Here is a 26,195-nt window from a genome sequence, read left to right on the forward strand (position 1 = left end):
TGGTGGCCTGAATATTAAGCAAATGCACAAACCACTGTGAACACTCAGAGGATTGGCCTTCTGGTCTTTTCTCAGGTGATATCTACCTTTCCCCTCAGATTTTCGGGAATGTTACAGATGCTACCTTATCTCATGGAATACTGATTGTGATGTACAGCTCGGGACTGGTCAGACTCTATAGCTTCCAAGCCATCACTGAACAGGTAGAAAAACCCGGAATTTGCCATATTGTATTTAACTTGAGGTTTGAACTGATGTATGATGTTTTTTTAATGAGATGCTTTTTAAAAGTAAGGCACTTATGTAAATTTCAACTCCACAAAACTGTACAAACGGAGAAAGACAAAGTAACCTTTAATAAAGGGGTGGGAAGATAACCAGAAAGGCCCTTGAGTAAATAAAGAAATTTTCTCGTGTATGCATGGGGATTTGATTTTTTCTCTCTCTTCAGACAGCAAATAAGTAGGAGCTAAAGACACCATTTTTGTTTGTTTTGTTTTTAGTTCATGCAACAGAAACTTGACTTAGGGTGTGCATGCAGATGGGGTGGGACTACTGGAACTGTAGGAGAGGCTCCTTTTGGCATTCCTTGTAATATTAAAATCACAGGTATGGCTACTGTAGTATTTTTTTCACCTTAAAAAATAAGTGGTCCTATACATAGTTATTCATTGTATTCATCCAAATGTTTTTCTCATAATTTAATTACAAACTCAATTCATTTTACTCCTATATGGGCATATTCCTTGCTATTGAATTCATTGAACCGAAGGCATGAAGATGCTGTGCCTTGCTTGGCCAGAGATCAGTGACCTTTGGCAAGTCACTTTACCTCTCCGGTCCTGATTCCTTATCTGCAAAATGATGAGTTGCAGCAAGTGATACCCTCTTTGCTCCCTTATCACTTAATATTTTATAATTCTGTAAAATTTACTCACCTCTATAAAGGTGTTTTTCAAGGAAAGTATAATTACCATACCATCTAAACATAAAGCTTAGACACAGAGAGAATAGCTTATTATACTTAAGGATTGACAAAGCACAAAAAAGAACATTCTACAAATATAATAAAAATATTCTATTTTAGCTTATCAAATTCAGCAGCTTAATAGAAAAGAAATCAGCTATTACTGAAATGAAGCAGTGTTTGTTAAAAGAAATAAACCATAACAGACCAGAGTTCATCTTAAGAATACAAAGATGGTTTAACGTTCACAAAGAAATATAAAAATCACAGGACTAAATTTCAAAATAAAACATTTTGTGATCCTAATATCTGTTTATCTTTATTGTTAGTGCATTAAGAGTCGTTCCTTATCATATTGAAGATGTTTCCTTTTATTTCCATCTAATAAACATATTTTTAGGTGAAACTCCAAAGGCTTTTCTAATATAGGCAGAATAAGAAAAGAATTTTTTCTATCATTATTTAACAATGTATCAACAGATCAAGAAACAGAAACAGAAAATTTAATTGTTAGAAAAGAGGTGTTCCTTTTAGTAATAAATTACAAACTATAAAAACTGAGAGTTCAATATAACCAATTAAGTTATCCAAGAAGTAAAAAATAGGTATTTAAAAAAACTACTCAAGTTTTTAAATGCATTGGACTAGCTGAATTATGCAGTTTTGTGAAAACTCAGCCTAGCAATACTTTCTATGTTCAATACAAATACACCAGCACAAATCAATTAAGAATTGTAAAACTACAGGCTCTAGTATTAATTAAAATTAGTTATTTTGAAAAGAATGTCCCAAAATAGTAGCATTGTTCTAATTGAAATGCAGAGAATAAGTGTGTAAAACTAAGAATAGGGTGATAAAGACAAAGCTCATAGAGCCTAAAGCATTGTGCCATGGATTAGGTAGGTCCCTGTTTATAGAAAGAGGACTGGATTTGGGATCAGAGTCTTGGTCTGCTAGTAGTAAGAGTGAAACCTGACTACTAACTGGTAGTGTGATGGTGGATAAATTACCTGACCTCTCTGGGCTTTTCTCAACTTTAAAATAATGTTTGAAAATTTGATCTGTGATATCACTTATCACTGTAAAACAATATACAAGGTGTGATCACAAAATAAGGTGAATGTTTAAATTAAAAAAAATTATTACAGTAAAAGACTTAATCCCCCTTAAAATACTCCCCCTCACTTTGAACACACTTATCCCATCCTTCTGCCACTTTCTGAAGCAGTTCTGGAAGTCCTCTTTCGTGTCTTTACTTCATTCTCCATCATGACAACGTTCCGTGTCACACGTCGCTTCTGGTATGGCAATTTCTGTCAAGTAAAAACATTGCAGTGTGTCCTCATCCACCTTATTCACTGGATCTGGCACCATGAGATTTCTGTCTCTTCCCCAAGTCAAAATGACCATGAAAGATAAACATTTTGAATTGATTAAGGACATCGAGGCAGCCACGACAGCACAACTAAAGACATACTAAAGCCATTACGGAAGAGGACTTCCAGAACTGCTTCAGAAAGTGGCAAGAACGATAGGATAAATGTGTTTGAAGCGAGGGCGAGTATTTTGAGGGGGGATTAATGGCAATGTATCTTTTACTATAATAAATTTTCATTTAAACGTTCACCGTATTTTTTGTCACATCTTATAAATCGGTGATTTCAGGTATTTGGCTAAGAAAAGTAGCCTGTTTTATTGGAAAGTTTGATTTTTTTCAATCTGTGGAGAATGAAATCCTTTTATTTGTCTAAATTTGTTTTTTAGGATCATTAAGGTTTGTACAAAATAATATTCATTTTAACTTTTAACTTTTTTTTAGTGCAAAGCAGTTCATTTTTATTAAAGAAAAATTAGAAAGTAAAGGTAAATGAAATTTTAGAAAGTTAAAACACTCATAGCCCTCCTGTATGGAGTTAACTGTAATCATCTTAGTGTGTTTTTATTCCTAATCTTATAATGTTTATTTCTGTGTGTCTAAAACCAAAAAGAATCACACTATAAATACTCTTTCATAGCTCGCTTTTTAATAAATCAACTCTGTTGAGGTATAATTTACATGCATTTAAATGCACTCATTTTAATTGTATAGTTTGAGTTCTACCAAATGTATACACCCAGGAAACCACCACTACAATCAAGATTTAGAATCTTTTCATCACTCCAAAATGTTCCCCTGTGCCGTTCCCAGTCAGTTTCTTCCCCAAACCCCAGCCTTAGGCCACCAATGATCTGTTTTCTTTCACTACAGATAAAATTTATATTTTCTAGAGTTTCATGTAAATTGGATCATTTGATGTGTCCTTTTTTGCCTGACTTCTTTCACTCAGCATATTATTTTTGAGATTCATTTTATACTGCATTTTTTGTAGACCAATTCTTCAATGTTAATATATCATATATATTAATTTCCACCTATTCCATTATATTATTTAATAGATGGTCTTGTGAAAACAATAAAGCTTGAGTCTTATCTCACTCGTTATACCAAAATAGTATATGGATCAAAGATTTAAAAGTTCTATAAGAAAACTTAGGAGAATCTTTTTATTTCAGTGTGGGGAAGACCTTTCTAAGTATGACACAAAACCTAGAGCCATAAAAGAAGAATTGATAACTTTGGTTATATAAAAATAAAAGTTCTGTATAGCAAAACAAACAAAAACACACACACAACATAAACCAACTCAAAAATCAAACCACAAATGGGACATTTTTGCAAAACATACTATAAAGTGCTAAGGTCCTCAATATGTGAAGAGGTTAGCAGATCAATAAGAAAAAATGACAGCACAATGAAAAAAATGAGCAAAGGATATTGTGCAAAAGAAAAGGAAGTATAAATGGCTTTTCATTAGAAAAGGACAAAGCTCAATGTCACTGATAAGAGAAATGCAAATTAAAATATTTATAAAATATGTCCTTTCAGATTCTCAAATATCAAAAAGTTGAATAACAGGGTTGGTGAACATATAGAAGAGGCACTTTCATTTACTTTTGGGGCCCTTTATGGAAGACAGTTTTGTCAATGTGTATGAAAATTTTAAATGCATATGCCCCTTGAGCAATTCCATTTCTAAGAATTTATCACAGATATATTCACACGTGTACAAAATAACAAATGTAACTATCCCCTATACAGTAGTACCTCGGTTTTCGAACATCTCAGTTGATGAACATTTTGGTTTATAAACGCCGTAAACCCAGAAGTAAATGCTTCGGTTTTTGAACATGACTCAGAAGTCGAACATGTCACGTGGCTTCTGGTGAGTGCAAGATCCTGAGGCCTAGCTGTCGGCTGTTTTCGAACATTTTAGAACTCGTGGTTTACGTTAAAAAACCGAGGTACTACTGTATTTTAAAACTACAGAAAAATTATATCCTATTATAGCCATTTTTCTCATAAACAATAAACCATCATTTTGTACACTTTAAGTTAAAACTCCCCTTTGAAGTATCATTGACCTGGCACACTCAGCATTATAATTAATAATAATTATATTGTTTTATATAATATAATTTGGACAGTAGGAGCCCTTTTGCTTTCTCTCCTATTCTTTTAGCACGACCCTGACAGCCTTGTAAATATCCTTTATAGCAACAAATGGATGGTTCACACCTATTTCCTCACCACAAGATATGGAATCAGCTACTCTCTGAGAATTTCTAGGACATTTTTAAAAAATTGAGAATAGTATTAGAGATCAAAATTTGGGCTCTTAGGGTTGGTGGCAACTCATCAGAGTTGTGATGAGCATAGTCGGCTGCTACTTCTGGGCCATTTTTTGCAATTGCTGGGAAAACTTTTTAAATACATCTTATTGCATTGATTTTTTTAAATTTTGAATACCTTTTTTATATTCTCTTTAACATATCTACTTAATATTTTAACCCCCAAATTCAAACTTGAATTTTATATATTTGTCTATCTATATATCTATATATATTTACAGATATATATAGATGTATATATATCTAGATATAGATACCGTGTTTTCCTGAAAATAAGACCTAGCCGGACAATCAGCTCTAATGTGTCTTTTGGAGCAAAAATTAATGTAAGACCCAGTCTTATATTATATTGTATTATATTATTATGTTATTATATTATAAGACCCGGTCTTATTTTACTTATAGTACTTACTTTACTATAAGTAAAATAAGACCGGGTCTTATATTAATTTTTGTTCCAAAAGATGCATGAGAGCTGATTGTCTGGCTAGGTCTGATTTTCGGGGAAACACATATATATAGATATATATATCTATAAATACATATAATATATAGATATGTATTTCTTATTTTTCTCATCTACCATCATTTGGTAGCCACCATATTATCACATATAATATTTATATTCTTTCATAATTTACCTACTGATGTCCTTTGCCCATTTTTCTATTGAGGTGGTCATATTTTTCTTACTACTTAGAAAGACCTCTTTATAAAGAATATTACCCTTTTTAAAAGGTTAAAAAAAGAACATCTTAAATATATTTGATATGTTTATATTTGTCTCTTTTTTTCTCCTCAAGATTGTCCGTTTATGAACTCATTTTTCGTTATTTGCTTTTTTCCTGTGTACAGCCCTAGGTAGTAAATGGTCATTATGAAAAGGGCTAACAAAGCACACTTTTCTGTATGTAATATGACTCTTGAGTGAATGGTCTCCCTAAGACAAGCCTCTTTATTGACAGTGGTGGCCTCATAAACCAAAGATTAAACTCTCAAGTTAAAGAGGTAAACAAAGGAGTCATAGATTAGTCACCTGCCCAAACAGAACACGTGGTATTTCACAAGGGCTGCTCAAAAGGAATTCCTCTCTTCTAGAGCTGCTGCACCTTCCACTTATGCATTTCTGCAAAAGTAAATCTGTTACGCTCTACCTAAAATTAATTGCCATCAAAGAAGACTTAGAAGTACCAACAGATAATAGGCATACCTTGGAGATATTTTGAGTTTGGTTCCAGACCATTGCAATAAAGCAAGTACAGGCACATGTCAGAGGTATTGTGAGTTCGGTTCTAGTCCACTGAAACAAAGCGAGGGTCGCACTAAAGCGAGTTATAATTTTTTTTAATAGTATTTTTTTTTTAAATTTATTGGAGTGACAATTGTTAGTAAAATTACATAGATTTCAGGTGTACAATTCTGTATTACATCATCTATACATCCCATTGTATGTTCACCACCCAGAGTCAGTTCTCCTTCCATCACCATATATTTGATCCCCTTTACCCTCATTTCCCACCCCTCACCCCCCGAGTTGTAATCTTTTTGCTGGTAGAGGGTCTTGCCTTCAGTTTATAAACACAGACACATACACACACACGCGCGCGCGCACACACACACACACACACACACACACACACACACACACACCTGAGAAGCATAATAAAGCTAAGCGCAATAAAATGAGGTATGCCTGTATTTCTTTTATGATGAATCTCCAAAAGACAATGACTGGATGTTTCTAAACTACCTTAAAGTTAACTTGTCTAACGATGATAATTGTAGTGACTGCTATGCTTTAATAAAACTTCCACTGTGACAGGACCTATCCTAAGTGGTTACATTCAATGTGACTAATATCACTTCTGCACTGGAAATCTCAAGCAAGACTACTCTAGTAAAGTTTGCTAAGTAACCTGGTAGTCTAGAATATGATAGATGTCTTCCTCACATTCGAAGGAATTAGTAGACTTAATTACCTTGTAGGATTGTTATGAGAGTTAGAAATAGTATGTAACCAAGTCTTGTACGTAGCAGATGTGTAGTAATTGGCAGCTGCTTTTATGGGGCGTACTATGTCATTTTTGCCATCAAAGCACCTTCAGCCCACTTTTTATCTCCACTCAGCTACATGTCAGACATACCCTGAAAACAGATGTCTAGGAAGTTGACTCATAGGCTAACATTTATTTCCTACCAGCTTTCTCCTTTTTTAGCAATAAGCCTCTCTTGATTGTATTTTATACTTCCTTGAACATAGTAATTTTTCATTAATGGAAACTCATAGATGATGCATGCATAGAAAGGTTGAATTAGTTCATGAATGTTCCAAGGCTACCAGAACAGAGATAGCTAATGAATTCCTTTTGCCCATCTCTGTAGACACGCCACCACTGCTTTTTGAGGTATCCTCCCTGGAGAACGCCTTTCAGATTGGAGGCCACCCTTGGCACTACATCATCACACCTAATAAGAAGAAACAGAAAGGAGTTTTCCATATTTGTGCCCTTAAAGACAATTCCTTGGTAAATCATGAATGATCAGACCTTTTAGTGGTAAATTTGTATCAGAACTTCTCTCTTCTCTTCTTCTCTAATAGGTCCACGTTCCTAAGAGTTACTTTTTAATGTTTGTATAATTTGTGAACAATGTATATTACAGAAAAATACAAAGAGTATAGCAAAGGCTTGTGTTTGCTACCCAGAATTTTAAAGCATTAACACTTGAAAATTTTTAGGACACCTGCGTTATCTTAGGTTTTTTTTCTTACCAATCTCTCAGCAAGGGATCCCATGCAAAACATTTCTCTAACTCTGTACTGGGAATCATTGATGGAATACGTTCAGGCTGTCTGCCTCTGAAATTGCTGGTGGAATGTGATGTTGGTTCTGCTTTTTCATGGTTTGTTGCTATTTGCTTTACAGAACACAATCAGGTAGAACTCTAATAGTCACAATGTCAGCATTGTGAATTTTCAAGGATATTCTTACTATGGCAAAACAGAAAGAAATGGTACATGGTAAGGCAATAGAAATTTCCACCTGTTGAATTAATTTTTCTTCACTTAAAAAAATGATTTAGGCATTGATTTATCATTTAATAAACATTATTTAGCACCTACTGTATGTCAGACGTAGCTGGGGACACATTCCCTTCCTTCCACTTCCTTACATTCTCAAAGCAAACGTACAAAAATTAGATGTTGTCCGTTAAGTGCAGTGATTGACATTTTAGTGCTAAAGAGTGAGTGTGCAGAGGAGTGGGTTCCCTCTTTGTTTTGTGTTGCTGACTTACTGTCATTTATTTCTGGAACCTCTTGATATATCAAATAAATTTACTTTTTCTGAGGCAGACTCAACTTATTCCACACCCATCTTCTCCTGAGCAGAGGATCTTGCTCAGTCAGTCACTGTTGGATCTAGTGGTTTTTATAGTCACAGGTCGTGTTTTACCAGGTGGAAGACGAACACAGTCTTGGGTCCATTTATCTATTTCCCTTGATATTGTGGCCACCATGGAACACTGTACAGTGTCTTCCAGTTTTCTTTTTGTAGGAGCATTGTTTCCTTCCATTTTCTCATTTACCTATCACAGGTGGCAGCTCCTGTGTGGTCCATTTGAGTGACATACTCTTTTACAATGGACTCTCTTGGGGCAGTTTCCTGCTGTGACAAGTGTTGTGATTTGATTGTTCCCCTCCCAGCCAGTGGGCATCCTTCAGCCAGTAGGACCTGTCACATATCTTTCTAATTTAACTTTTCCTTCCAGTCAAACCCTGCAGTTCACATTTCGGATATTTAGTACATAGTCTTCTTAAATAAGAACTGATAATACATACTCTTTCGTGTGTGTGTGTGTGTGTGTGTGTGTGTGTGTACATGTCCATGTGTGTATAAAATAGCCTTCAACATCTATATCAAGCATGCCTGTCAAGTACTCTCCTATAATAACTGATTATAACATGTAGTCAGATTTGTGTTTCAACATATTTATAAATAATTGCCAAGTCCAGTGGAAGTTTTGCCAGACAGCTTTGTTGCAGTGACATTATGTTAGTGATACATAAGCCCATTACCTTCCCACCTGTCAGTCAGAAGAGTACATAACCCCAAACCACATATGCAGCTGAACTGAAGAATTCAGAAAACGTTTCATAGCTTTCAGTTAAACTGAGCTTTAAAATCTAGCATTTGAACAAATAATAAAAACTACAGAATCTGGTAATAATGCTGCCTAGAATTTAACACAAAGAGAGATAATGTTTCTTTTGCATGTTATAGATACTATAATAAAGAGAATAGTCTCCTAAAGAAAGATTCGCATAGTAGTTACATGTTTTATATTAAACAAAGGAACATCTGGAGCTATTGCCATCATGGACACATTGATCTCAATAATTGCATTGATTTTCTTATATGTGAAATGTAATAATAGCACCATTGCAATTAGAAATTATTAAGATACTTATAAAAATTCTAGAAAAATTAAAGCTCATTCTCGAATTTGATACATAAACTGTGTTAAATTCTATCTTTTTTAAAAGCATGCCCTATGGGTGGCCCGTTAGCTCAGTTGGTTAGACCGTGGTGTTGATAACACCAAGGTTGGTGGTTCTATCCCCACACAGGCCACTGTGAGCTGTGCCGTCCTTAAAAAAAAAAAAAAAAAAAGATAGCCTGCCCTATGAAGCACTTGTGGTGTAGCCCCAGCCTCCTTCTCCAGTCTCACAGCTGGGCACTATACTTCGCAATTTAACTTGCCATCAAGTTAAACTGTTGCTCATGTTTATGCACACACTTGCTGTAAGGATTACCACTGCTGTGTTTTTCATTTTTCTGCTTCATTCTAGCCATTTTCTGCTCATCCTTTAAGGCTCAGTTCAAGCTTTTTCCTGTTCCTGAAATTCTGCTCACCTGGGTTGGATGCTTGATAATATACTGTCTATGACTCGATAACTTTGTTTTCTCCAATCCCTTATTATTCTTTTTATTTTTTGCCTCTCCTCTTGACTATGAGCTTCTTGATGGCAAGGACTATGTTAAATTTGTGTCAGTACAAACACCTAGTGTGATACCGAAACATAGTGTTCTGTCAGTGTATGCTAATGGAATTAATACATTAAAATTGCAGAATCTTTTATGAGTATCAAATAGGAAATATGCTGTTATTTCATTTTATATTGGAGAAATTAAAGAAATTAAATGACTTGGTTTAGTAAATCTAGTGAAGTTCACGTATCCATGTTGGTATTAGTTCCCAGTATTCCTGTGTATAAGGTAAAACATTTATGTACATATGTGATCACATATGGAGGTGTTTTTATCTTTGTTTTTATGTCTAAATATACTACCGTGAAATAAACCTCTTAGCTTGCCTTAAAGGCTAAGCAATATTAGATCATTTACTTACCATTAGAGTTTAATATCTGACTTATCGAAGGAGATTATATGACCTATGTCTGGGATTTTAGGCTTGGATGCATGTTTATTTTCGTGCTACCCACTCTTCTGATTGACAGATTGTTGAAGATGGGGAAGGGAGGATGAAGTTGTAAGGGACTGCATGTGCATAATTCTGGCAGAGTTATAATGGAAAGTCCATGGACTTTGGAGTCAGAGCTGCTGTGTAGTAGGTACAAAACATTGAACAAATGATTTAGCTTCTTTGTGTATCAGTGTTCTCATTCATAAAACAGAGATAACAATATATGCTCTAAATGTCGTTAAGATTAAATGAAGTAATGACTATTAAATGTCTAATGCAGTGCCTAACAGAAGTTAAGTGCTTGAGATATGGTAACTTATTATATGTGAGGTAGAATGTATGCTATAGGCTAGATCTATGAAATTTCTGAATTTAAATGTTCTGGATTTCTCAAGTTTGGAATGTCCTAATTCAGCCCTTATACACAACTGGTTAATATTTTCTCTTCCCTATACCTTTGACTTACTGATCTATTACTGATGTTAGATTTGAAAAATTATTTTGTTTTATTTTTATTTTCAATATTTTTTTCCAACTTCAGGCAAAAAATGGGATCCAAGAAATGGAATGTTGCTCTCTAGAATCTGATTGGATCTATTTTCATCCTGATGCTTCTGGTAGAATAATACATGTTGGCCCAAATCAGGTCAAGTGAGTATTTTCATTAGTTACTTTAAAGTTAAAAGTAGCTTTCGGTAGCATTTATTGGCATCTTTATTTTTCCCAGCTAACTATTGAGCCAATTATGGAAATAATTAACTGCTTATAGGGTGCTTTCTCAGAAACTGGCATCTAGAAAACCTGACTTTATTCTTTTACCCTCATCATTATTGTTTATAAATATTACATTTGAATAACTTCTTTGATGGATGATATATGAGTGAAAGACAATGACACATTGGTTTGTCCTCATCAGGTCTTAATTCTTCAGGATTAAATAGAAGGAAGAAGATTTGTTCTTTGTTCTAAATGACAGCCATACCATAGGAGAAGTAGCAGATTGTTTGAAGTAAACCTTGTTTGGCTTTGTATGCCCACATCTCCCAGAGTCGTCCTCTCCGTCCTTGAAACATTCTCCATTTGACTTGCCTGACACCACAGTTCTCCTAAAAGTTTCCCTCTGTCTGTGATTCACCTTTCTTAGCATAGCTTCATGCTTTTCTTTTACTCAGGTTAATTGGAAGATGTCCTCAGGACTGGGACCCTCTTTTCTTCTCACTCTTCCTGTTTTTTCCTACAAGATTTCTATATTCCGTTGGCTTCAAGGATGATCTATACACCAAAATTCCAAAACTCCAAAAGTTATATCCTAGCCCAAACCTCTCATCTAAGATCGTGCCAGAAATCTGGAATCATTCTTGGCACTTTCTTACCTTCTTGTCTTTCATCAGTGTTCATATATGTAAACATTCACGTACATTCTCTCTCTCTCTTTCTTTCTCTCTCTTACACACGCATGTGCATGCATACACACACCCCATATATTCTGTCAACCAAGTGTATTTTGCTTCTAAACATTTCTTAAATCTGCCTCTTTCTGGCCTTGGCCACTGTCACCATCTTGGTCAGACCATTGCCATCACTAGCTGGAACTACAGTAACTTACTATAGGACTATTTACAGGACCTCAAGAATCCACCTTTGCAGTCTTTCATTCTGTTTTCTTAGCAGTAAAGAGTGATGTTTAGAAACATGAACAAACACAAAACCCTAACCGTGGTGAATGCTGCTTTAACCTTTTTGTGGTTTCTTGTTACTCTTGGCATGGTCTAAGAGGCTGTCCTACTCAGTTTACTTCAGTCATGCTCTCTCTTCAGAAAGCTGAAGGCTGCTTCCCTGTTTGGAGTCGGTTTCCCCTACCTGCTCTCCTGCCTAATTTCTATTCGTGTCTTACGCACCAGCTGAAATTCCCTTTTCAGAGTCCTTTCCTGATACGCTCCCCCACATATTTTCATTGCACCCACTATGTAATCTTCCTCTGTAGCACTTATAACAATTTTAATTACTTACAAGTATTTGTGTGATTATCTGTTTAAGTATCTAGCTTTGGAGTCATGAGCTCTCACACCTGTAATCCCGGCGCTCTGGGTGCTCAGTAAGCATATGTTGAATAACAAGGGCAGTGTCTGCCTTCTTTATTCCTTATGCTTCATAATAATTAGTCCACTCTGGGTAAGAAGGATGACTGGACTTCATGAAATAAGATTATGATATTTTATCAAAAGTCTTAAAAACTGGGTCAGCTTTAGTAAACCTTACTTTTAATGTTTGTTACCAGCCATCCCTTAATATTAGTTTGAGTTAAGAAAATAAGGTCCACAAAGAGTGTGTGCTCTTCTGCCAGGTTTAAAAAGATAGGCACTTTTAAATATTGGCACTAATTAAGATAACTGAGTAATTTAAAATATAATCTGATCTCTTTGTCTCTGGAAAACTCTAAGGCCTCTGCCTCTTCCTGGCCACAGTACCTTCCTCTCCCTTCTCCTCTCTTTGCCTGCATCTTAGACTTTAAGCTTTGAGAACATTGTGCTTTTGAGGCTTGTTAGTGCTGTGAAGAGATTTGTGTGGGTAGTGAGCAAATTATTTTATCTTGCTTAATTAGCTTGACCCATTAGGCCATTTGCAGTCAGAAAACCCAAGTCTTCAAATGTAATCCTAAGAAGAAATAAAAGTTTTAAGTCAGTTGAGATTTTTAAATATTACTCTATCATGAAAACTCTTAGTTTAGGCTTAGTTGTTAATCCAGCCTGTCTTATAGTTAACTCTTGAGTGTTGTTCACTGAGATCTCATTCTAAATTTAAAAATAAAAATGCAAATATCTACAGGCATTTCTAGGAGATACTGTGGGTTTGGGGCCAGACCACCGCAATAATGTGAGTATTGCGATAAAGTGAGCTATAATTTTTTTGCTGGTGGAGGGTCTTTGCCTTCAGTTTGCGAAAAATGCAACATCTGTAGAGCACAATAAAGCGAAGAGCAATAAAACTAGGTATGCCTGTACTAGAAGGCCATTGTTACAGCTGAAACGATAAAGAACTGTTGCAGGCTGGCAGGAATGAGGTTCCTGAAAGTAACTTTCGTTAAGCCAGTTTGGAAGATGGCTTAAGCCTGAACGAGCTGCTTCATTACCTGCGTCAGTAGCAGCTCCTACGTTGTCGCAGTTCCTACATTTTTGTTTAATAAAATCTCTGATGAAAGAGTTTATGGACACCTAAGTGATTAGACATTATTATTTCAGACTAATCAGAAGGGGAGGAAAACTCAGTGTTATTACTATAATTTTCATTTGTTGAGTTTCATTTGAGTAGTTCAACTTTGACACTATGATGGTGCATTGAGGTCTTAAGTTCTTAGAATCCTTTTTTCCCTTTTCAGAGTTTTAAAGCTAAATGAAGTAGGAAATAATAGTGCCCAGCACCAGATCTCTGAAGATTTTGTCATTTTGGCCAACAGAGAGAACAAAGTAAGTCAGGAGGACTTTAAAATCCTTTTATATCCCTGTCTTTTTATGTAAGAGCGTAAGACTGCAGATGAGTTTGCCTTGTGATGTGGTGGGGAAGGACAGCACGAGCCTCTAAATGTCTGTTCATTTTGTCTACATGGGTGGCTGGTCCTAGTCCTGTGTGCACACGAGATGTGAAGAGAGCTGATTATATTGACTTTACCTTTTGCTTATTTCTATTTCCTTTCTGGTTTCTCTTTAAGTTTTTGTTGATGAATTATTGACCTTTGGGTTTAATTAATTGTGAAAATTTGGAGTAAGTTGGGGTAGATATAAATCTTTAAAAATCACATACCATGCTTTAACTCCAAACGGGTCTTTTTCTTTAGCATAAAAAATTAAGAACATGAAGAAAGGCATGCAGAGGGAAATTTCCAAACGTAGATCTACTCTGTTTGCTGTACTATACTAAAGCAAAATCAGAAGGGCAAGTGAAGTAACATATCTGTAACTTTTGTATTTATTCTTGCCTAGTTCGGTATTTTTTTCCATTAAAAACTTTACTGTAACAGTATTTTGACTGATTGGAAATCAGAAATCTGATTCAGAATTTTCTCAATTGAGGAAAGATTGTGGATGTTGGAGAAGCATTGGTTAGTTCTACCAAATTTGTTAATGTGATTTTGCTATTAACTACATGTAATGATATCTTTTTATTTCTCTCCATATGATAGAATGAAAACTTACCCACTATTACAGCTTCTGGACGGGTGGTAAAAAAAAGTTTTAACCTTCTGGATGACGACCCAGAACAAGAGGTATTACTTTAGCCAGAGATAACAAACCAAACTATTGTGTACTTTCTCTTTGGTTTTTAAATGATGCTTTCTAGACCCTGGGGTAGAGACTGGGGGTGAGCTCCATCCAGGCTTAGTTAACAGGACTGTGCATGCTATTTCCATCAGTGCTTCCCCATTATCCTCTCTTTTCATATTGAAATTATTCATAAGATTTTGTTTGCAGAAACGTTCAAAGAACTGAAATAATTTGAAAATGCCATTAGCTTATTGTTTTGTTGATATGCACACTTTCTAGACAACTCCCTTAATAGATATGAACTCCCTTAATAGAAAATTCTTGAGTTCTATCCTGATGACTTTACAGCTTTTGGCTGATTTTTTACCTACGAGACGTGGATGTGTTTGTTACTGTTCACAGACGGGGAGGAGGGTGTGACGTGTGGTAAATCACTCAGCCTTTGACCTCAGCCTGGCATTGCTAGTCACTGAGCTAACACAGGTTTATTCTTTTCTGTTAAAGATGCGTTCAAAGTACTTTTGAAATCAACAGTTATGCTTTAAATATATAATCATTGCATATATACTAAATCCACTTAGACCATAAAACTGTATTGTTTCTGTGATGATTTCTAGGTAGAAATATTAGAGTAGCCTTCTAAGGATAGTTTATGAAAAATTTAAATAAAAGATTGGAGGTGGCTCAGTATGTGGCTACTCTCCATAAAGGAAAAATATATACTTATTTTTTTGAACCATAGAAGTCTGTTGAGAACAAAGCAGAAAGTTCCCAATCCTGTATGTAAAACTATATTCAAGAAAGACATACTAAAATTACCAAAATGTAGCAAGAATAATTAAGGCAAAAGGAGGTTGAGGCAAAGAGAGATACTCTATATCATGGAATGAAAAAACAAAAACTTCTAGCCTGTGAAGAAAAAGTTGAAAAGGTTTGTGACTAAAATCTATAAAGCACTGACACCCATGCAAGAAGTCACCCTTTGAATTTTGACCAAGGTGAAAATTAAGGCAGAAAATTAAGTAAAAAGGAATCCTGGGTAATAAATCTATGTAAATTTTTATGTCGTAGATGGTAAAGGCAAAAAATATAAATGGAGTAAAAAGCAGTTTAACCAAATGTAAGTGGAGGATTAGTATGTGGTGATTAAGAGAAACTTGCTCTGCCTGCCAAGATGTGTCTGTCTTTCTGTGTTCCTGGATGGCTGGACACGGATCTTCTTCCCCTGGGAGGTTGCTGGAGTCCCAGGTTTTCTTCCTTGAGACAGAGTTCTGGGGTTAGGTTTTTCTCCCTTAAATCTTTACCATCATTAATCATTTCTAACATTTCTTGTCTCACTCCTGTTCTGTAGATTGGATTTCAGTTCCTAATATTCTCCCTCAAGGATAAGCAGCAGTTTTCTTTTTTTGCTTTCTTTAGGGAATTAAAAAAGGTTTTCTAAAAAAAGGATGGCAAATTGTATATGATGGGCTATCAGCTCTTCTTGAAATGACTTAAGTTTTTCTGGCATAAGAACCTTCTGAACATAGTGGGCCGTCTTCCAGTTTCAGAACTGAGCTCTGTGTATTTGGTCTTATCTGGGAACCAGTGAACACATATATCAGAGACAGCAGTTGAATATGTCTTTTGAATTTGGAGAAGCTCTGGATTGATGTCATAATAGAGAATTTCATTTGTACTTGGGCTGAGATCTACATAGACTCGGTTCTGTTTTGTCACAATCTGTAGGATACTGCTTAAGACTTCAAAATCTTGGGACTGGTGTTTTTACTAGGCATATAAGTAGAGACACATTTCTCCCTATGTTCTCACCCATTCATTCTTCTTGCTACATATAAGTAATAGAATAGTTAAACTACGAATGTAGAAATAATCCTAGCTGAATAATTGGACTTGCCCGCCTTTTCCTCTGCATTATCTACCTATTCCCCGAGACTTTCAAGATTGTGGACTATGAAGACGAGTTGGATTTGCTTTCTGTGGTAGCTGTTACCCAAATAGACGCCGAAGGAAAAGCTCACCTGGATTTCCACTGTAATGAATACGGAACTTTACTGAAAAGCATTCCACTAGAGGAGTCATGGGATGTGGTGAGTAGAGTCCATGGAACACAGTTGGAAGAGTTCTCTTTATGGGTGACATTTACTGGAACTGACACTGTGTTCGTGTCAGTCCAAACTCACCTAGACCAATAACCACATGAAAGAGGTTATTGGACTACACACAGAACAAAGCGAGCGCTTCTTAAGCTTTCCTCCCCAAAGGACTAGAGGATGTCATCTTACCAGTGGCCTTAAAGATAAAGCTTTATGTTTTTTCCTGAGACATGCTATCTACTTCCTTAGCATAGTCCTTGTTTTTTCCCATTCTATAAGTTTGGTAATGTTTTAAAAAATAAAAGTATACTGCATTGAATCCCCGCAGTTATTTAGTAGAGATCATTTCTAAGCATGTAGCATTTCCAGAACTCTTGGAAGTGTTTGTCTGCTCTTCTGAGTATTATAGAATATGAAAGTTCTAAAGAATAAGAGACATTATTTTACCCAGTCCTTCTTTCATCAATGGAGAACCTGAGAGGTTTAATATCCTACCCGCAGTCACACTGAGATAGTTGCAGCATTGGCAATAGAATCTGGGTGTTTACACGCCTAGGCCAGGGCTCTTTTCATTTTGCACATTTTGTGTCATGTTTTTCTCTTAAGTAATCAGCATATCCACAAATAAGGAAAAATAAGCCATTTCTGGCAGCTGTTTTCCTTCCAAGTGTTTATTTGAAGATCCCTAGCATAGGTGCTATGACAGTTTAGTGACACACAAGAGCATATGGTTTGTATGAAGAGGAGATTCCATTTGACTGTGTTTTCCTTGCAGACATACAGCCATGAAGTCTACTTTGACAGAGACTTGGTGCTTCACATAGAACAGAAACCCAGCAGGGTCTTCAGCTGCTATGTTTACCAGATGGTATGTGACCCTGGAGAAGAAGAAGAAACCACAAATAGAAGCTCCAAAAAAGAGGGAGATAATTTTAAATTTTGAGACGTAACTTATGAGACTTTTAGCCAAATACCCCAGTAGCTGTGTCCAGTCATCCTTTTTATTATCCGCTTAGCAAGTTCTCCAGTATTTTCCAGAAAAGATCTTGTATTGACTTCAGATGATTGTAACTTCTTTTTTGAACTCTTGCAGGTGGTGAGGCCTGCATTTTACGTAAAGGATTTTTAGAATATGGTCACAGGAAGTCTAGCATATTAGAGTTTTTAGCTAGGTGGTGATATAAATATACAATGTTGGGAGCAGAGAAGGACAGGTTAATTCCAATTGATGGGGAGGTGTTTAACATGGTTGTTAAAGGATGGTATGGCATTTGATTGGTTAAGACTAGGAAGAGAGACAAAAAGAAAGACACAAAAAATAAAGAAAGAAATCCTGTGTCCTTTATACCTTTATTCTTCTTTTTTAGAACTTTGCTTAAGGATGAGAAATGAGATCTGTAATGTGAAAGCATACTTTTGAGCCAAAAATGTGTGATCACAGGTTTTGTTTTTTTTAATCTTATATATATGTGTGTGTTTTGTATTTGTATATAGTATCAGGAAATGGCTCTAGTTCCCAAATTATCTTTTCTTCCATGGTTTTATTGTCTTGGCTTGATGTTCCCATTGATTATTTATATTTCTATTTTAGACTAGTGTTCAAGATTCCAAGCAAACTTGAAGTAAAATGTTTTCCAACATATACCCTGTTTAGCTCTTAATACATCTAAGAATGTTGTCTTCATTTCACCATTCTGTTTATTTGGTGTGTCTTCCAATTCTACTTCGGCAGTATTTTCATACCTATGCAGTAAGATAAAGGTGGGGCACAGCAGTTCTGCTCCCTGTAGAAGAGTACATAGTCCCAGGAGTAGCTTAGAACTGACTGCTAAGCTAAAAAAGCTTTTGGCTTTGTGTTAGTTATGAAATGAGTATTTTTTCTTCTTTTTTAGAACTGATCTCAATATGATCCGTGAACTCAGATAATCATTTTTCAGAATGTTAAATAAAAACAACCTAAGGGAGAAAATATTTCTTTGTGCTTCCTGTTTCAGAAATCCAGTTGCTGATAATCCACATGTTCAGCATATTTCTCTGATGCAGCCTCAAAAAGAATAGTTAGTAAAAATAGAAGAGGAGGAAACAGCATTAAAAATCTTTGCTGATCCAAATTTAAGGTTAAAATGAGGGATTTTTAGCTTGGACGAGTTACATAAAAATCCCTCTGTTTTTCCTTCAGTTTTGCTTCCATGTTAAGAGTGATGTGAATTCTGCCCTGTTCTGCCCTGGAAGTTTGCAGATAAATTTCAAGCTTATTATGATCAACAGGGCTGAGGAGAGAGAGAGTTATTAGCTATTCCCAAAGTCAAGAAATTAGTAGCAGAGTCCATAAATTTCAAAGAAATAAAGGGAACAAACCCCAAACCATCTTTTGTGCAACAGAAAAGAAGATTGGTAACATTTTAGAATAAGGGAAAATATTTATATGTGGGCTGAAAACATAATCTTTCTGAATCTGCTCCTATGTATTATAACCATTTGGAAAAGTAGAAGAGATTATTACCTCATGAGCAAGATGATAAAACTGTCTTCATATATTAAATTCTAATACCTTTACATGCACTAATTGAAAAATCCATTCTCACTTTATGCATATTTAACAGTACTTTTTAATATAGTGTTTGAAGCTTTCAGAGCATTTTGGAGACATGATGTGATTACAAAGCAGTTGAATAGTTACAGTGTGCTGGATACAGCCCCAGACCTCCAATTAGACACTAGCTAAACAGTCCTGCCCGGTTAATTTAAATCTTGAAAGAGAGTAAAAATACCAGAGAAAAGAAAGAAATCAGTGTTGTGTGGGTTTCAAAGGAGATGCAGTGCTATAATAAAGCATAAAGCCTACTCTCCATTTCCAAGAGTGTTTCAGAAAAGGATGTCTGAAGACTTAAATCCTGTCAGATATTTTCAAAAAGAGGTTTATTGAGTTCCCCTTCTCCTTTAAGTTAGTCTTTTGATGAAATGCTTAAAAGGAACTCATTTTCTCAGAAAGGCATCTGAGAGCCGCAATTCCTGCCTGCTTTGTTGGTGAGGGTGTGTGGAATACTTCTAGTCTAGTTATGAACTGACCACTGAGAAATTCATAATGTCTCACCATTGCCAACATCAGACTAGACCAGGATCCAAATGCCATATGGGCCAGGCAGGAAAGGTATTTAGTATGAATGACAGCAGGGAGTTGTGGGCCATGGAACAAACTATGCCCCAACTGAAAGAACACGCTGCTACTGCTTCATTTCAGGCAATTGTAACATTATGTGGGAATGTGGGCTGCATGGTTGTTAACAGGATGGGTGATAAAAAGATGGCAAAAGATACAGAAGATAGCAAGGATTGTGGGAAATTAGCAGATAACACATATAGCAGGAGATATTAACATTATGCTTCCCAGAAATGTCTTTCCAGAAAAATACGGGCTTCCCAGCTCCCCACCGTGGCTTGCAGCTACTCATTCTGCCACCTGCCAGGCATGAGACTGCTGTTCTTTTGGAGGTGGAGGGAAGTGGTGGTTAATACCCTCCTGCCCCACCTTAACTCCACCTCTCTACCTGACTGTATGAGACTTGAGCGGTGTGCTCACCTACTTATCAGGTGCTAGTGGCAGGCAGAAACGTTATGGGGTAACATTTCTGAGTATTTAATGCAAGACTGGGTGAAGCAGGGTAACCTCTTTCAGCAGGTCCAGATATTAAGCTGATAAGAGGTATATTTCTGCGTGTCACTCCTTGATCTAAGATTCTGTATTCTCACAATATCAATGCAGCAAGATTATTGTTTTTTGGCTTTCTAAAACATTTCTTGCAACACTGGGAGAAAACAAAACAAATCTTATCATAGTTACTATTTAAACTACGTAATGAGGGGATGGTATTGTTCTATTTAAACAAATTAAGGTACTCCACATTCTTCTACCAATTGAATGTTTTGTTTCTTGTACTTGATTTTTAAAAATAACATATTTAATGATTGCTTTCTATCTACCAGTCATTGTGATACAAGTAAAATGAATTGTTTCACTTAGCATTCAAAATAACCATATGAGGTATGAACATTATTCTTTCCCATTGTACAAATGAGGAAAGGCAGGCTTACAGAAGTTCATTTGCCTGGGGTTCCACAATATGTGCAGAGATGGGAAACCCATCCAGATTTGTTTGACAGAAACTTTATTCCAAATTTCTTCCAAAGCTCTCAAAAAAAACCCACACCAAATAATATTGTTTTAGCCCACATATAGCATACTGACAATTATAATGTTGGGTGCATAGGAAAATGTTTCATAAGTGTTCTTTTAATGATGATTGGATACCCAAATTTTGGATGCACTTGGCCTGTTCACACGTATAACTTGATATAGAAGACGATTCTTCATTCAGAGTTTAAAAGTCATTTTTTAAAAAGGCACAGAAAAATGGTACTCTCATCCTGTTTGTGCTGTTAACAAACACCAGTATTAGTAATTACTCTTAATGTAATGACTTCCTTTTCAATTATTTTTATATTTTCTTATGTTTCTTACCATATTTACATATATCATCTACCTTTTAGAATTTCAAGGAAATTTCAGAGACTAATTTCAGGTCCCTGTCTTGCAATAGAATCTATCTTATATAATAGAAAAATAATTTATTTCAGGCAAAGGATATATTATAGAAAGACAAGACCAACTGAGGGCTTTCCTCCATCATTTTGCTATGAAAATTTTCAAACATACAGCAAAGTTGACAACATTTTATGTAAATACCCAAATACTAACCACATGGATTCTGAGTTTCACACTACATGTTTTGTTACTTATCTGTCCATTACTTTTATGATTCATTTCAAAATAAATTCACATCAGTGTACTTTCCCCTAATACTTCAACATGCATATCAGTTTAATATTGTTTAGTTTTTTAAATTTTTGATGTACACTTACATGCAACAAAGTGCACAAATGTTAAGTATAAATTTGCTGAGTTTTTACAAATGCATACACCTCTGTAACCCAAACTCTTCAAAACGAAGAACATTGCAATCATCCCAGAAAGTTTCCTCATGCCTCTTTCCGGTCAGTCCTACCCCACCTAATAGGGTATGTCTACTGTCCTGAGTATTTTGCCTCACAGATTAAATTTGCCTATCTAAAACTTTACATAAATGGTTTCATACGCAACATAATGCTTTCACTCCACATATTTTTGAGGTTAATTCAGGTTGCTTGTATCTATCAGTGGTTCATTCCTTTTCATTGCTGAGTATTTTGTATGAATATGTCACAGTTTGTTTTTTCAGTTTTCCTGTTCATGGACACCTGGGCTGTTTCTGTTTTTGTTTGTTTTTAACTTATGAATAAAGCTGCTGTGAATATTCTTGTACGGTTTCTTTTTGTGTGTGAACATATGTATTTATTCCACTTGGGTAAACAACTAAGGATGAAATTGTTGGGGCCTAGAGTAGGTATATGTATCCATTACCCCCAAAAGTTTTCTTTTGCTTCTTCATACTCCCTCCCTCCTGCCTCTCCCCCCTTTCCAAGGCAATCACTAATCTGTTTCTATCACTTTAGATTAGTTTGAGTTTTCTAGAATTTTACGTAAATAGAATCACACAGTAAGTCCTTTTTTTTTTGGCTTCTTCCACTCAGTCATTTCTTTTTATTCCTAATAGAACTCCATTGTATGTATATAACCACAGTTTAATACATTTACTTGTTAATGTACATTTGGGTTATTGCCATTTTTTTGGCTACTACAAATGAAACTGTTATGAACAGTTGTCAGACAAATTTCTATGGACATAAATTTATTTCTGTTTGCTAAAACCAAGGTGGGCAATCGCTGCATCATATGTTAGGTATATGCTTAACTTTTTAGAAGCTTCCAAACGGTTTTTCCAAAATGGCTGTACCACTTTATATTCTCATCATCAGTATATGAGAAGTTTAGTTGCCCCACATGCTGACCACTTGTTATGGTCAGTCTTTTTAATTTTGGATGTTTAGTTTAGGTTCTACATTTAGATGTATAATCAACTTTTATTAATTTTTGTATATGGTACACGGCGGGGTCAAAGTTGTATTTTTTTACATGTGGATATCCAATAGCATTCAGGGAATAGCATGCAGTCTTTTACCATTAAGTATGATATTAGCTGTAGGTTGTTCATAGATGACCTTTATCAATTTGAGGAAGTTCCCTACTAGGCCTAGTTTTCTGAGTTTTTATTAGATGTAGATGTTGGAGTCTCTCTGATCCTTTTTCTGCATTTATTGAGATGATCATATGGTTTTTCTATTTCAGCCTGTTAATGTGGTAAGTTACACTGATTGGTTTTTGAATGTTAAAACAACCTCGAATTCTTGGGATAAAGCCACCTGGAACCTCTAAATTTCCAACTGTATTTTAAGTCAGACTATTTCTGCAGTTCCACTTTTCCACATTGTGTGAAAAATAATGAATTCATAAAATTTACCATCATGTTTGTGCTGTGGTACATGTTAATAGTTTCAAGTTCATGACATTTAGATGTCTCTGTCTATACAAATAATTTCCAGACATTTTTGGGGCCTTGGCCAGAGGTTTCATCTTCATGTAAGTAGAATTTAGCAAGTTAGGATTATAACCTTAGAGAAACTCTGGGCATATTGCAAGCTTCTCTCTGTCTTATCTCAGTCCACAAAATTCATTACTGAATCAAATTATACCTGTAGTAGAAAAGTCAGTTACTCTCTGCCGTGACCCCAGGTACTTCTTTGAACCCATTTTAGTTTGATATACTTTGAAACCTTGAACCACCGTGAAAGTAATGAAACAATTAAATTCATAAAGATACAATCAGTGAAAGGATTCATATTGAGGCCATTTTACCTCCACAAATAATAAGCATCCATAAATTGATATCTCAAATGAAATTTTCAAAAAAAATTATTTACCAATAAGTTATTTACCAATTCTTTTACCAATAAATGTTTTATGGCTCAGTTAAGCATTTTTTGTTTTAGAAGGGCATCTGCTCGAGGAGACAGTCATCTCTGAATCCTTCTATTTTAGACACCAGTTTTTTTCTTTGAAAATCACTAGCTCCAAGGGCACAGCTGCTCAAGCTCTATCTGTAATAGCAATAAGGTTGGTTCCAGCATGGTTAAAGAATCACAGTTTAAAAGCCATTCTAACATTTAAGTTTCCTATCTGTAATATCTTTAGAGAGCAAAGCCAGCGAGAGTTAAAGCATTTCCCAGCCCCAAACCCTCCCACTTCTGAAACCTCAATTATGACAATATCTGCTTGAAGATGTGCTGGCTGACAATCCAGTGTGAACTTGAAGAGGTCCTTGGGCCCACTATCTCATCTAACACAACATCCCAAAGGCTGCACTCTCAGGGTTTGTCTGGGTCGCCCTTACCAGCTGGACTCCTGATGCAGTGATTTCTGTTTCAGTTTCTGTGGGAAAGTCTTGGGTGCCTCTGCTACTTTCGCTAGAGTTGGCATGATCATATAAATTATCGTCCAAACACACACTTTTGAGATGAAAGGAAACATTGCTAATCATGTCTGGACAACAGGCATAAACCAAGCCCCTTCTGAGCATGGTCGTCATCTCTAGAGCTAATAGAAGTAACCAGGAAAGTATAAATCTTTCCGTTTACATGTAATTTCTTTACAATTAATACGCCAACTTCTCATAATCAAGGAGGCAATGGAAACACTCCATTGAAACAATTTCTCATTTTCATCCACACACCATTTATAGCCCCACCCCTTGATTATTAGACATGTAAATAAGTGGGGGAAAGTGAATAAGAGAAAATACTAGTAATAGAAGCATACCCTTCCTTTCACCGAGAAGGTTTTAAATTACAGATTCAATTTATTTAAGCGTTGTTGGGAGTCGGATGTGGGTCTCTTTTGGGACAAGTGGCACAAGTGCCGCAAGACCAGGGGCAAGAGAAAACCCTACCACAAAAAGTGAATATGCGAGGGGGACGCCCTGCTGCCAACACTAAGATTGGGCCCCACCGCATACACACAGTCCGTGTACACAGAGGCAACAAGAAGGACCGTGCACTGAGGCAGGATGTGGGGAACTTCTCCTGGAGCTCGGAGTGGTGTCCGCGCAAAACAAAGACTGCTGATGTCTGCAATGCATCCTACCACGAACTGGTCGGCACCAAGCCCCTAGTAAAGAACTGCATGCATCACGCTCGTTGACAGCACATGTACCAACAATGGTACTAGGCCCGCTATGCACCGCCCTGGGCCGCAAGAAGGGACTCCTGAGGAGGAAGAGATTTTAAACAAAAACTAATCAAAGACAAGTTAGAACTATGATGAAAGGGAAAAGATTGCCCAGATCAGCAGTTTTCTAGAGGAGCATTTCCGACAGGGCAGGCTTCTTGCATGTACCGCTTCACGTCCAGGCCAACGGGGCAGAACAGATGGCTACGTGCTAGAGGGCAGGGAGCTGGAGTTCTAATGAGGAAAACCAAGGCCGGGAAAGGCAAATAAACAATCCTCCCTCCTATCTCAGCTCATGTAATAAAGGTGATTAGTGTTCTAAGAAAAAAAAAAGCTGTGGAATTATCTCGTTTTTCTTTCTTGTGTCACTTTTAGAGAATTCAGTCTTGCTAGGAATCTGTCCCTTTCATGTAATTTTTCAGTTATAATCATAAAGTTGTTTATAATATCCTTTTGTGATCTTTTCATAGCTAAAGGATTCTTTGAAATTTGCTGAGACTTGCTTTATGGTCCAGCATTTGGCCAATTAGCTTAATTTTCCATTTGTACTCGCAAAGTTCTACTTGCCCCTGCATTTGCCTATACATTCCTGGTACTTTCTTGTGGCTTGTTTTTCTTAATGATGGTGTCCTGTATTTCCTTTTTTTTTTTTCAAGTGTGAAATATAACTTGCATTCTAGAAAAAAGCATAATTCAAAACAAATAAACACATAACTCATCCTCCATGTAAAGAAATAGAATGTTATCAGCATCCTAGACGCCGCATGTGTATGCCATTCTGATCAGTTTTATCCCTCTCCCAAGATGTAACCATTATCCTGACTTGTAGTAAGTTCTCTGCTTTTCTTTATAGCTGCACTACTTCTGTATGGACCTCTAGACAAAAGGGTTTATTTTTGCCTCTTTTTCAACTTTAAGTATATAAGGACATTGTATATATTGTTTTGTGTCCTGCTTTTTTACTCAACATTAGGTGTATAAGATTCATTTATGTTGTATATAACTCCAGCTTATTCCTTTTGTTGAATTTTAGTGGGTTGTTATTGTATAATATTCAATTGTATCAAAATGTATCCATTCTACAGTTGGTGGGCATTTGGGTTGTTTCCAGTTTGGGGCCAATTATTAACAATACCATAACGAATGTTTTTGTGATACATCCAAATGCACATATGCATGTATTTCTCTAAGGTTTTATATATACTATATCTTGGATTTAAATAGTTGGGTCAGGGACTATCTATTAATATATGTTCAACTCTATTTTGTGCCGCACGATGTTTCAGAAAGATATACCAATTTACAATCCCACCAGCAGTGTTTGAGAGTTCCTTTTGCTCCATTGACTCTCCAACACTTACTATTGTCAGACTTTTCTCTTCCCCAATCTGATAGGTGTGTATTCCATTATGGTTTTAATTTGTACTTCCCTAATTACTAAA

At 35.9% G+C, this 26,195-nt stretch overlaps 1 protein-coding gene and 1 pseudogene across 1 annotated transcript in view; both read left to right on the forward strand.

The window, feature by feature from the left end:
- DCAF17 (DDB1 and CUL4 associated factor 17) overlaps positions 1 to 21,888 on the forward strand; it is a 35,511-nt gene extending 13,623 nt beyond the window's left edge. Inside the window, exons 7-14 of the mRNA XM_019727419.3 lie at positions 99 to 203; positions 504 to 609; positions 7,079 to 7,221; positions 10,722 to 10,831; positions 13,557 to 13,644; positions 14,358 to 14,441; positions 16,374 to 16,529; positions 17,311 to 21,888. Of these exons, the coding sequence (XP_019582978.1) occupies positions 99 to 203; positions 504 to 609; positions 7,079 to 7,221; positions 10,722 to 10,831; positions 13,557 to 13,644; positions 14,358 to 14,441; positions 16,374 to 16,529; positions 17,311 to 17,478 (960 nt within the window). The 3' untranslated portion in view covers positions 17,479 to 21,888. The remainder of the gene's footprint in view (positions 1 to 98; positions 204 to 503; positions 610 to 7,078; positions 7,222 to 10,721; positions 10,832 to 13,556; positions 13,645 to 14,357; positions 14,442 to 16,373; positions 16,530 to 17,310) is intronic.
- A 1,920-nt stretch (positions 21,889 to 23,808) lies between these two features.
- Positions 23,809 to 25,023, forward strand: LOC109445262 (small ribosomal subunit protein eS8 pseudogene; annotated as a pseudogene).
- Positions 25,024 to 26,195: the final 1,172 nt, after the last annotated feature.

Source organism: Rhinolophus sinicus, chromosome 17, assembly GCF_057876585.1.
Source record: "Rhinolophus sinicus isolate RSI-liver-muscle chromosome 17, RSI-T2T, whole genome shotgun sequence".
In the NCBI taxonomy this organism is placed as follows: domain Eukaryota; kingdom Metazoa; phylum Chordata; class Mammalia; order Chiroptera; family Rhinolophidae; genus Rhinolophus; species Rhinolophus sinicus.